Below are 14,221 nucleotides of genomic sequence, written 5' to 3'. Positions count from 1 at the left end.
ATAGGAGTCAACTATGAAACAAGAGCAGAAAAACATGTCACATGGTTGCCGTAAAGGTTCAGGAATATTAAACAGGTTCAAATTATTCTGAAAAGTATGCATAGGAACCAAAAAATATAATAGACACAAATGTTCATTGAGTGCATGAAAATGTGCAGCGAGAAAGAATCAATATCTGATGCTTTGTTGTGTACTAATGTCTCCTGGAAAACAACATGAAAAGTTAAGAACCAGGGAGAATTAATATGATGTAGGACGGCCGAGGACGTGATGCTCGCGCACGTTGCGGCTAGTGACTCCTAGCTCCTCCCCCATTCTTGAGGCCGCTCCTGACTGCCAGATGCAGATGCACGGCAGTCTGACCAGGCTGTCAATCATTTAAATTATCATTGCAGTTGTGGAAAAAAGTACAAAGGTCTCTAAAGAAATACAGGTCTATTAGCTCAACTGGTCATATAGAAAGCTGCAAAGAAAAAACAATTCGGCCAGGAAATTTATCCTTAGTCAGTAGATGAATTTAGAATTGAAAATGGGGCGCGGCAAACTGTCAATGGCTGCCATCAATGGAAGAATGAGAGAGGGGCTCTGAGAAGCGAAATTTAGACAGACATTGCCAAAGCCAATGGGCTTGCTTTTGGCTGCCAGCCTTTTCGCTTTGTTACTGCTTGTTTTATTTGGTCATGGTTTTTGCAAAATATTGTTGATGAAGTAGCCAGGCCCTCGCCAATCTTAACCCCTTTGCCGCGGCAGGAATTCCGCCGCGGCGCTGGGGGGGTTTGGGGGCAGGTGCAGTGGCGCTGTGCTCGTGACGGAACCACTCCGTCACGAGCCACGGGTGAGCTGTGCTCATGGCGGTGTGGTTCCGTCACGTCTCCGCCCACTGCGCTAATCGCCCGCACAGGCGGGGAATTAGCGCCGCGTGGGCGGAGCGGCCACCAACGGCCGCAGCATGACGGAACCACTCCATCATGAGCACACGCCACCCGTGGCTCATGACGGAGTGGTTCCGTCATGAGCAGGGAAGGGGTTAAATTGAAAAAATGTCTGAAAGCTAAAGTATCTTTGGTACTCAAAAACCACAGACCACCATGGTAGTCCATGGAACTAAAAGGAACTGCTTTGTTTACTGATGTGCTCTCTGTGAAAGTGCTGAATACCATCGCTTTCTACAGTGACGTTAGCTACTGGCTGAAGTGGGCTTACCTAATGCCCCATGCTGTATGCTGTAGTGGGTGTAATAGCATTGTGAATGGAGCAATAATAGGCCATGGATGAAGAGGGCTAGCTGAAAGCCTCTATTAGTAAGATTGTTATACAACTAATTTTAGTAAAATAAAGCAGTCTTGGCCACCACCAAACCTAAAAGGTGTCTTCTTAGAAATGACTCAGGGTCAGTTTGTGAATATTGAACCTTTGTCACTGAATAGAAAAAAATCAGTAGAATGGCAAAATACAATGAGTTGCAGGATGGGCATATGTAGTAAACAAATCTGCTTTCCATCATACATTTATAATAAGAACACATAGAAGACTGTCTTCTAAGTAAGCAACAAAAAAAAACATGCTATCTACAAAACTATTAACATAAAGGAAGGACTCAGTACACAATGGAGAGGATCTAGAATAAACCACTGTGTAGGGTGATACTCATAACTTTACATTATCATTTTCTTTAGAAAGAGACATCAAAAAGGGTACTTGGAATTGAAGGAAATGCATGCACAGTCAGTTTTGACATTAGAACAGTGTTAATCAGTAGGCAGCAACCAAATTCCATTCTTCGAGGCTAGTAAGGCCATCCAGGATAATCACAGCGCTCAACCCACTGGCGTTCATATCTGTTGAGAATGGTAGACGTTTTCATGATGCATGTGTTTGGAAATTATGTGCACAGCCTTCAATTAAATGTTGTTCTCATCATAGTATTGTTATGGGAAACCATAGTGGCATGGGCCACGTTGCAGCATATTCTGTTTCTTTGTTGTCATATGTGGACCTTTACTTTTTGTTAAGTGTGGCCACTATAAATAAGGTTGCAGGTAATTCAAACACAATACATATCTTAGCTACTTTCACAACCAGCAGTTTTCACATTTTTAGTACCCAATAAAGTGGAAAAGCTGAATCTGCAGGCTGATCTTGGATCAAAAAGTCCCTTTTATAGGCAGGAATTCGAATCTGGCCACAGTTCTGCTGCAGGCTTAACAGGGTGGGAAGTGTGAGATGAAGATGGTGCTAGACCATCCAGGAGTCCCCTTCACCCCCACTCTATACATATTGCAGGCCTGGACTGCTTTTAATGGAGTAAGCTTTCTCCAGCCCAAATTGTGTGATATTGCATCATCAAAGCCAAAGAGGTAAATCAATACATTTGGATTTAGATTTCATCATTGAATATACACATTAGTAAACAAAAAATCTAATTTAATTTTCACAGAACTTAAAATTAATTACAATTAATGTATTTGTCTTTAATTTGACATAATCAAATGTTGTTCATGCCTTAGGCTGCGTTGACTTCTGGAGCCAACCATAGAGCAAACATGGAGTCATCCGCTGCAGGCGCTCCTCATTCCCAGAATCCAACACTTGTTGATGAGAGAATTCAACATTCACCTTGCACCCAAAGTACATGCTCTTTAGGTGCACACTATGCTTGCCATCACTTGCCAATAGGAATCATCTTTTAGAGGACAGCCTGGATTTGAATACCTTCTTCTCCCAAAATTAAATTCCTGATTGGTCTTCCTGATATTGTCAGAAGTGCCCTACTGAGCCAACCTCCCGTGCCATTGTAAAAAAAGATTTCTTTACTCCAGTTCTAAATTGTTTGTTGTGTTTTTCTATTGGTAGAAACCACAACACTCAGTTGCGAAGCAGTTGCTGGCAATGACCAGATAATATTCATTTCCAATGTGTTCTACAACAGCCGCTCTCTCATAGTAGCCTCTTAATAACGTTATAGTTCATTTACAATATGTTATGGATTATCCCAATTTTTTCCCTAATGACTTGCTAGTGGTAGACCATGTTAAGTGGTTACCCCTAAAGTATCCGTGGTTTTGGCTGGTGCAAAGGTCTAAGGGATCCTATGATGATGTTAACACAAAGCACAATAAAGATTTGGATTCTTTAGGAGGAGTTTGTATTGGTGTACATTTGAAAACCGGTTGCAGCTCATTAAGTATGCCCATAACATCTTCAAATATACTTCTCTTACATTAAGCACAACTTTAGATGCAGTAATCACAACACCTTCGATTATTAAGCCAATTAAACTTTTCAACCTTATATTAGCATAATCATCTTTGATATCCTGCAGGTGAAGTGCACAATTCTGACTGCACAGCACCACTTAGTTCTGTTCACTAGAACTGCACGTGTAAGTGTTAGAGGGCATTCTTCTGACTCAGAGCCTTATGCATTATTGAATTTCTTGTCAACATATACTCAGGGCACGTAGTTCATAAACCATGAAAGAAATGTGCATCATATCCTTTCTGCACCAACAGACATCTTAGGAAATGCATATATTTCCAACAAAGCAGAGTGAAAATGCCCAGCCTGGAGTTTAATATTCAGATCTGAGTCAGAGCAGATTCTTCAATTTCAGGCTGAAATAATGGAACAAGTTCATAGTTTGCTGGGAAAAAAAAAACAATTTCAGCTATTGCATATGTATTGCTATTCTGTCAGATGCAATATGTTCTATGGTATTCTCAGCCTAGATTGTACGCCCACTCTGAAAAGCCTTTGAGTGACTGCTCGTGGAGGAGATATAAATGTGAAATGTTCTACTTTGCATGCATTCCTGTTATTCCTTTGATGCTCTGTGGGTTTCTAAACTCGGCTAAGCATTCAATACTCCTAAATAAAATCAAGCAGCTGCTCTAATTAGTAGATAATTAATGTTAAGCACTCTCAGACCAATTCTACACAGATTCGAGAAGTATGAAAGGTTACAGCTAGTATGTTAGGTTGTGTCATAAGGTACAAGAGCCTTGGAATTCCAGGGCTATACGATGGCGCATGGATGGTTGTAAGGAGGATTGTGATAGGTTGTGCAGTGCAAAGGCACAGATACAGTCCCGTCGCTCCTAGAGGGGAACATTGTATAATTACTTGTTGTTCAAAAATGAGAATCACCTCCTTTTATTTGTGCCAGGAAGGTTTGTACCAGTCAGAGGAGTTTTGGGAATGATCCCAGTGCCATACAACAAACACAAGGCCTGTTATTGGGAATACCAACTTCCTTCACTTAGAATACATTTTTCGATGCATTCTTGCCAATACAAATTGAAAGAGAGACAACTGTAGTCAGAGCAGCATCCAAAATGAAGAAGAAACTACTGCAATGGAAATGCAAACTCCAACTGCACAAGAAATGTGTTTGCACCATCTGACTAGTCTTTCTTTAGCGAGAGAATGTAAATATGAATGATTGTGCCTTGTGCACATATTCCAACCGGGTCATCATAAAATCTAAATAATTATTTTCCAGACCTATTAGCATCACCGCAACTTGGTCAAAATGGTCAGATGCGCATCAGTAAAAATTAGGGATTTGTTTTCTGAACATGCAGTACGTTTTCCTCCTAGGAATGGGAGTAATTAATGAGTTGTTTATGCCCGGGACTACCGCACCTCACTCGATAGTCCTGTGCCCAAAAACTAGGATGGAAGGCCATGGACATTAAAGAGGGGTTACAGGATTAGGAGCTGCCACCCTTAGCTTGCCTTTGGTGCCCCAAGCTCTGCTCTTGTTATCCCTATTCTCATGGGCAATGAAGGCACCATCAGGCACAGAATCTAAACATGGCACTAGGACCGCATTTACTTCCTTCGGTTGTCACTCTATGCTTCTATATATAGGGTTCCCTTCCCAATGGATGGGTCTTTGGTTACTGTGACCGTGCTGAGTCTTAGGACCCTAGTTGACCCCCCACCTTTAAATAGGGCAGTTGAACAGCGGGGTGAACTGAATAGGGGCCCGCCAATTTACGGCGGGATACCACCTCTGCCGAACTTTACATAATGCCCCTTTTCTTGTACCATTTAAACATGGAATTATCCGCAGAACAATGATCTCATACAATATGCCTTTCTTGACCATACTCTCCTGTGTGCCAGCATTTAGTATAATAAATAATGCTGGTGATCTTCTAGAAAATGGACTTGTGCCAAGCGAATATGTAATATTGCTTGAAATCTGAAAAAAATGAACTGGCTATAATACTGTAAAATTCATGGAAAGCACTCCATCTTCAGTATAGTCGAATTCATCACTATCCTTTTGATATGTAATGATACTCTCAGCATACAAACAGAATTGCACATCACACAGCCCGAATGGTCCCTACCCTCCTATATGTTAAAGGAATTTTGCATAATTTTTTAATATACATTTCTTTCAGTTCAACAAGTTTTCTTTTGAAGGAGTCTATTGAAGAAGGAACTGGTTTACTGAGTACAAACATAATGTAAATGCACTAGATGAATAGCAAACAAAAGGGGACTGGAACGAAAATAAAAATGAGAAAGTTCTGAAACTCTAGGAATTAGTCTTAGATACTGTGTTTCACATATAATTACCGAAGCAATGTCTAATTTAAAGATAAGATAGAGTGACGATCTTATGGTTTAGTTTGCACCAAAGATAAAGGAAAGAGAACTAAACTGCTAAAAATGTAATATAATCTATCGGAGGTGCTGCCCAATGTAACTAAAGCATTTCAAGGGCACAGTTGCCATATATGGGAATCTCAATTAGCAATTATGATGTCAAGAGACACACATAACCCCAAAGACCTAAAAAAATAGATCTGAGGGGTGGCGGTTAAACGGGCAGGAGATGTGTAAATTTGATAGGGTATGGTAATTCGTAATATACCTTCAACATAATGTCTTTTGTTAGTTAAAAGGCGTAACTAATGGCTCCATTATCTTTTTTTTGCAATTGGAGAAAAGGTTTTCAAGCGGAAGAGGAAGACATTAATTACGTGCTGGTATTCTCTATTTTAGTTTTCCTTCCTGGCTCATTTGTGCTTGTGTCTGAGGCGTGTCTTTTCATACATTACCTATGATGGCATTCTGTGCAATGACAGCCTGAAAAACAAACATTCCCCAGAGTGCTTAAGAGCATTGGTGGATTTCTTTTTTATAAGAGGCAGCGCAATCCAAGAAAGGACTGGACATAAACAAAGGGGAGAGGATGTGGCGTAACAACCAGTGCTGCCCATTTTGAAACTGGGAAACAGGGTTTGATTCTAAGCATCAGCTCTACATACTGTGGTCCAAGGATCGCCAGACTCATGGTGGAGCAGCAGTGGTGGTGCGGTGAACAGAGGCTGCAATATGCTTGGCAGAACCCTGGCGGTGAGAAAACAGCCTCTGCATCCTGTGTATGCACACAGGGAAACAACATGTGCCCCCCTCTGTGCATGCACACCAGTTCCTGCATGGAATGGACGTTACAGTCGATGCTGTGCAGGAACCTTGTGAGGCGTTCCCATTGCGGTGCCTTTTTCAAAGGCACTGCTACCTTTGAAAGAGGCACCGCAGTGGGAACCGCCATGCTGCCTGCCCACTAGACCACAAAAAACTTGTAATCTGGTGGGCGGGCGGCAGCGACTTTTCGCGGTACGGGTGCATGGCATTGGCGGGCCTCCAACCCTCACACCTTCAATAGTCATAATTGCGCCCTTAATCTTTTCGTGTAACTGGTGCTCATTTAAAGAGCTCCAATTCTTCGGGTCGATTTAGCGCTATATAAAACTAGGACGGCACATACAAAAGTAGAAAAAAACAAGAGATTCTCAAAATATCCATGCAAAAGAATATGCAAGCAGTGCAAGAGAGGAGAGATATAAAAGAACTGCTACTTATAAAAAAAAATACACAGGGTGCACGTTGTCTGCAGTGTTTTATATATCTGTAGTGTTTGGCAAATCTCACAGATAGCATTGTGTCAGCTGAGTTTCGGTTTGTTGGTTGTAAAAGCTATCAGCTATAATTCTACTTTCTGTTTGCAACTTGCACAATGCTTGGTGTCCTCATTTAACCATAGTAGTTACTTTTCATTGTGCAAGAGGTATTTCATTGGATAAACATTTTCATGATTGTATGTAGTTGCTTGGTCTCCTCTGCCAGTTTTCAAATTAATTGGTCGGTGTTATTTTAGAGCATGCAGTAATCACAGTTTAGTACCACTGATCACCGGTCCAAGAGATACATTTATGGATAATATAAGGTCTGTGGGAAACAGAGACATTTTGCTGGTGAAAATTGCACAAAATGATAGCAAATTTTGTGAAACTCATTTCACAGTGTCGCACCTGAAAACTCAATGCAAGAGCATACCCTGGTGTTGAAAAGTCACGCAAAATGCCGGCAAGGGGACTGAAGTGAGTTAAAATTGTCGCTGCAACAGTTTCTACTTGAACCATTGTCCTGAGGGAAAAAAGTTTGTGAAATTTTGTGACTGTGAAAATATGCAGTGTGTCACACATTTCCTATAGCATGAAATTTAGCATATTCAAAAGTCTGCAAGGGGTTAATTAATATTGAAAGTTGGCCACCTGGGCATTCAGTGATCTGCCTTGTAGTTGAGCCGCCACCGGGCCCATCACTGAGATTTAAGATATTCCGGAAGAGACCCTGACAGTATGCCAATCAGCTGTCATCCATTCAAGGACAAATAGGGCAACCTCCTCACCTATTGTCCTCCTCCCTTAGAATATGCCACTCATGGGGCTGCATGTGGCTGGCCTGGTACAGCTAGACTGAATGCTGCAGTAGGTACTGTTGATTTGACAACTCCTTACAAATCACACAGTGCACCCCTAACTTTTGTTACTGTTTTCACATTGGCAAGAGAGATCAGTAGAGTTGGGGTGGATCAGGAAAAGTGACAAAAGCCCAGCAGTTTGTGGAAGGCAAGTCTACCACCAATCGGCTGGCCAGAGAACAACTAAAACTAGTAAATTGAGTTGGCTGGTGACCAGAGATGGTAATCAGTGTCAGTTTAGCTAAGATAAGGCCATATTTGGTGCATTTGTACATTGGGTGGGTACGTTTTTACATATATAGTAAACACATGCGAGCGTTAGCAGCCTGAAAAGTGTTGTCTGTAAAGTTAAGTCAGTATTTGTGGGCAAAGCTAAATATGATGGCTCACATGGTTACACATTCATACAAAGCAGATATTGTAAGAGAGTGATGTATTAATTGGAATGAATGGTAATTCACCACCAGTAATAGTCACTAACCTGTTAGATCCAGGCAAAGATGTCAGTAATTTAAACCTAAGCCCAACCCTTGTCAGCTGTGGCACAGAGAAGACCGGTTTAATTTACAGAACATTTGTAAGGCATTTCGAAGTATCGAAGCAGTTAAAAAGTCAAAAACACAACTCAATAAAAATCCCACTCCAATTTAAAAAACTGGGGAAACGTAATAAATAACATGACGATAAAAAGGCTTAATTCAATAAGGGGAACTGGAGATATTATCTGTTTTTTAGTGTAACGTAAAAGTGCCAGAAAAAAGTGAATCAGTAGTTACTGTTTGCGGTTGACCTGGACCTAGGTGCACAAGAGGGTTTGACCTTAATCAAAGATTTTACGTTCTGACTTAATCTGTGAAATGGAAGTTGGAATCTTCCGGCGGTCCTAGATTGTAGGCTGTATTCACCAATGTCCTCTCAGAGCCAGATGGTCGCTGCTTGAACACCTGCTTAAGCAGCTGGTTTTGGTGGAAAATGTTCGGAGTGGGGAAAATTTTAATTCTGTGGCTGACAAAGTCCCTGTGTGAGGCGGATACTTCTCACGCCCTTGCCCAGCAAGATTTCTACTTTAGGACTCAGTCTTTTTAAGGTGCTCAAAATCCACAAACGAAGCACGCCGGAAGCACTTGCATGAAAGTCAGACACCTTTGACACAAAGTCCTGCTGATGCTCCAGAGGCCCTGGAGATCCAAATAGTTTCTAAATCCCAACTTCACAGAATTTCTGAAGAAGCTCCTCCTGGTCACCTAGCACCTCAGGGATAGCATGTAGGGAGCTGGAATCACTTCAGCAGAGGCTATTAGCAGGGACTAGTTCAGTTCCACTTGCTACTGGCCAGATGGCCAAATCAGGAAAAAGGCCTCTTGCACCATGTAGCCACACAGGAGGTCAGGGAACTGACCCTTGGAGACACTTCTTAGTCCTGTGAACAAGTGGGAGCAGGTCCAGACCTTCGGATCTCTACAAAGGTCTGAACATGTAGGTTCAGACTTCTCCTGTCCTTTTGCAGGCCCAGACAGTAATCAATGTTACAAATAGTGGTTGAACCACTTCTCTAGTTTCTCCTAAACCTGAGTTAGCACAATTAATATATAAACCAGTTTTCCTCATAGGACAGCCAGAGCCTTCCTCAGTGAAAATCGTTTTGGGGGGCTTGTCACATGGTAAACATATATTTCTACAAACCCCACCTTTAAATTCTAGGCACCCTATCTTGTGTGCAGCAAGGCCAACGTAGGGATGGCTTAATATTTAAATGGAAGAATTTTTCCTTATTAAAAGGGTTATTTTGAAAGGTCAGACTGCAGGCTTATACCAGAGCCATCATGCTACATTGATAGACCTGAAGCCATGTTTTTGTTGTCACACTAGCAGATGGCACAATAAGTGCTGCAGTCCACAGGTGACATTTAACTTACCATGCCAAGGGTGTACTATCTACACCCGATACTATGCATACCTGGAAAATTAAATCTGTCACTTAGGATTTAGCAAATTATGTCCAGTTTTAAGGGTCAGCACTCATACATTAGGGACTGGACAGCAGTGGCCTAGTGTGCAGAGTTGCAAAACCAGCAGCATCAGTCTATAAAAAATGAGTGACCATGCAAAAGGGGCACTTTCTCTCAAACTTTTTGTTGCAAGCATATCAACCTCATACCTGTGCTTGCAAAATTAACTTAGTGTGCACACTAAAAATGAATAGCCTAGAAAGTATTTTCATAGAACAAAACAAAGCCAGAGCTTCCCAAGATAAGAATATTAGGTCAATGGGAATTGCAGATGTGTAATCATTGCCAACAGTAGTTTGTGTCGAGGTTGTAGGCTGCTGACCACAAAACTGTGCCACTAGTCCACAGGGAAACCTAATTTATTAGTCAATTTGAAAACCTGTTGCTTGAAAAAAAGATTGTTTATGTTCCAGGCAGCTCATTTATGACAGAAATATTGGGGCACGATAAGGGAGATGTTTTAGCTATAGTTTGAACAGCTACAGGCAACAAAATAAAAAGCTCTCCAAGTGTCTAGTGCCACCAAAAAAACCCTTAGAAGGGTGATGGACTTAACCACTTTCCTGCAAGGCTGATGGTTTCATAATGTGATGTAGGTTAGTGTGCTACCTAGTGGTGGCATTGTATTTGGTCAGACTATATTTTGCATGGTGTCATTCTGCATATCGTTAAATGTATTTTGTGTTCATGTCTGTACGTGACACTTATCATAATCAACATTCTCTCTGGTTGTATTTCAGGAGCTGGTGGGGAGCAACCCTCCCCAACGGAATTGGAAAGGAATTGCAATCGCCTTGCTGGTTATTTTGGTTATCTGTTCCCTAATAGTCACATCAGTTATCCTCTTAACTCCAGGTAATGTAATTCAAATCCATGTATTCCAATGTCATAATCTGAAAAAGTACGCTTCTAATATTGAAATACTGAATTACCAAAGGGAGATCGATCAATTATTGATACAAGTCCAACTCGGTGATCCAGTGTGAAATCCTACAGACCGAAATTAGGAAAGCATTACAGACAAGATTGATGATGCACTATATTCATAAATATTGTAAATATAGACCTGGTTTCTGAAAGTAAAGTATTTACTTTAGTACAATTTTCAACCTTGCCAGTACAAAGTTCATTTGTTTGCCATTATTGTGCACAAACGAGAGAGAGAGAGAATTGTCAGCAAATTTATTTTCAAGTCTTTAAAGTGAGTGCTCAGATATATAAATGAAGAAAGATCTTTCACTCCTCTAGCAATTAATTATAATTATTTCTTTATTTTTCTGTGTTACCTCCAATATTGTGTCGACTGTGTCTCATTATAGCACTGAGTGATCAGCACACTGCCAAATCTTGGTTTTCCTCTGTGATATTTTGTTAACTCTGTCGCCATCCAACTCTTAGTGATCAGTCTCTCCCTAAAATTAGTGAGTGACTGGCAGAACCTCCTTCCTCCAGTACTAATATTGTTAACTCACAACCGTCAAATTCCTCTGTCTCCCCCTTCCGCTACATTATTTTATCCCTTCACCGAACCACTAGTGACTTACACACTGTAAATTCCTTCCAACCCCAATTTTGTTCATATCAACATTCAAAAATCCACCTCACTAATTTCTCCTCGGAGATGGTACCATAAACTTTCCTATGACAATCTCCTGACCCTTATGAAATTTAAAAGGTATTTCACATGAACAAAGTCTGATACAATGTGTGAAATGCTCATTCTGTATGCTTTGGAAACACCTACATCAGGGATGACTATGATTCATGCTGCCCATTTATTGTATTGATATCTCTTAGTCTTGGGTCGATTTAGTGATTCAACTACACAAGCAACCATCAATACAGATGGTTCACGCTGTATCCACATCAGCATGAAAATGTGCAGATGTGGTGGAACAAGCCCCCTTCTCAACAATACACTCACTTTCATCCCTGCTACATTCATTGACTCCTCCCCATCGGCTCCTCTGTTCTATCATATGTTATTTGAAACATCGGCACACTCTATTTCCTGCTCAGGTTATAGGTACTTTCTTAAATCCATCTGATACCACCATCATGGCCCTCAAACTCTGTTGCATTAAATTCCTCTCCCCCGCCCACCCACTGAGCTTATCTTAATCAGCTAAGCCAGGTCATACTGCAATGCATCCAGACTATTCAGCCTGCAAATCATTATATAAGTGGTCTTGTCCTTCAGGATTCTAACCATAATCTTATCTATATTCAACCGCCATCTTATCTACGGCAGTTACATGGAATGCTTAAAACCAAAAACCCTGTGTACAGCTGAACCCTCTTTTTCATTCAAATGCATGTGCTATACCAACACCGTTTTCCCCAAAGTCCTTGAATAACTATTCTTTAACAGGCTCATCATTTAAAATTGCTTCAACCTTCACATTAACATGCAATCTTACTTTTGCAAACAGCCAACAGGTAGTGGTGACCTTGTGATCCCCCAAGACCACCTAGCTATCCCCTGTCTCCTGTCAGAATTTAAATTGCTTCACTTGAGGAGGGTGTAAATGCTGAAGACCTTGTGATAAATGCACATAATAACAACAATACAACCCTATATTCAGAGGCATCCTGGGTTTGATGTACAGTTTTCACCATGCTGCTAGAGCACAAGGCCGCATTCAAGCAGGGGTGCGGATTGTGCCATCAAATCCATATGGAAGCATCCAGGAATCCGATCATAGTGTACGTTGGGAACTTGCTTGGATTACCAAAACTTCAGCATTAGAAATGTTTCTATTAATCCCTCATTCTCATCAGTTTGATTTGCAATCACTTTTAATGTTCTTATTTCTTAATCTCATCAGATGGAAAAAAGATTGATGCGCAGGTACTGCTTAAAAAGAAACTAAAGTCTCAGAATAGAACCAGTTTTTTAAGATGCAGTCTCTATGTTATATTAACTCTCAGTAACTCTTAAGACTGCCAGCATTGAAACTATGGCTGTAACCACTGTCAATATATTAGAGCTAAAAAATAGTATCCAGAGTTGAAGTACCCAACAAACAGTGCTGTGGCTGGAGGCCAAATGGAGGTGAGAACAGCTAGGGGCACCAGTAAAAAAGCTGAGAAGGAGCACTACCCCATATTACGACGCTGTTATGTAAATCAACCGCATCGAGTACACATCCTGTTACTCTGCATTCCCGGAAGCTCCGGCTATCTCCACATGGCCGGTCCAGCACGAAGGCTCTGCTTCACTCCCATTCGGAACACACGGCGCGGATCGCCGCACCCTAATTCACCCGCATGGTTCTCCATTCCCCTGCAAGCAGAGGCCCTCTTCAATTACTGCGCCTGGCACGTATCTCCGTGTTCAGACGCGGACAGAGCGTTCGCGCACACTCGCCCCTGACTTCGGTCCGCCAGTGCTGCATCTTACCACCATTGCCGCTCCCGCAGTTTTCCGGCTACTACGCTCCTTCCCAGGCACTCCTACCATCGCCTTGTCCTGAAGAGATCCCACTATTCGTATGGGGATCGAAACATCGTCGACCGTCGTCTCTAAACTCAATTCTTTACTAAATATTTGTTATTTGAGTATGAGATGCTGATCTGACTTTTATGTATTCTCACCTTTCACCAAAAGTCACTTTTTAAGTTACCAGCCTGGGTTAAGAAAATCGGCTGATTTCCCTTTTAACCTCCGCACGGCTAGTTCACTTATTGTTTTGTTCATTATGTTTTGCGAATTTTCATCCTAAATGATTTCCTTCATAAAACTGCATTGATTGCTCCTTAGTATTCCAGTCTCTCATTTTAGAAATTGTGATAACCTTTTTACCACTCCTACATGGGACCTCTGTTCCTTTAAAATAAAAGTTATGTAAATCAAAGCAATTAACTGGCACAACCAGATCACACTGGCTATCGGAACCTTATATAAAATATCGCACACATGACATACCCAGCTCCTTCTTCAGACCGATGACACCCAGGAATCTTGTTTTCTGATCTGACATGATAAGATTGCCCCTTTTGTCAACACTTAGGTTTACACTTTTAAGGATATTGTTTCACCCCTTAGATAAAATGTATATTTTTCCACAAGAATCCTTTGTAACCCATTCAGAAACGCAGTAATATCTTCTCACCATCACCAGCCACTATTTCCAAATAAGGCAAGCCTTAATAAATGCTCCTCATCTTCATGTGGAAAAAACATACAAACTTTTTCCATTCCCCTTCTCTTACTATGTAATTCATACTGATCTTTCACTGTCCACCCTGTCCACAAGGTGGCCTCTCTAGGTTCATCTGTAAGCATGTAGGGCGACACAATAATAGACTTTATTCAGGGTTTATTCATATGTATGTTAATAGGAATTCAATTAGTGCCTGCATGCAACCAACAACACTTACCTTATTTGCAGATTGGTATGCAGAGTGAAATAGTGTAAGTAGT

General features: G+C 41.2%; 1 protein-coding gene across 4 annotated transcripts in view; it reads left to right on the top strand.

The window, feature by feature from the left end:
* DPP6 (dipeptidyl peptidase like 6) overlaps positions 1 to 14,221 on the top strand; it is a 2,129,336-nt gene that overhangs the window by 915,886 nt on the left and 1,199,229 nt on the right. For all 4 annotated transcript variants that reach the window (XM_085631994.1, XM_085631993.1, XM_085631995.1 and 1 more), the window contains exon 2: positions 10,536 to 10,650. In XM_085631994.1, the coding sequence (XP_085488120.1) occupies positions 10,536 to 10,650 (115 nt within the window). The remainder of the gene's footprint in view (positions 1 to 10,535; positions 10,651 to 14,221) is intronic.

Source organism: Triturus cristatus, chromosome 10 (assembly GCF_964204655.1).
Source record: "Triturus cristatus chromosome 10, aTriCri1.1, whole genome shotgun sequence".
Classification (NCBI taxonomy): domain Eukaryota; kingdom Metazoa; phylum Chordata; class Amphibia; order Caudata; family Salamandridae; genus Triturus; species Triturus cristatus.
The sequence above is the reverse complement of the archived record's forward strand: the minus strand, read 5'-3'. Positions and strand labels throughout refer to the sequence as shown.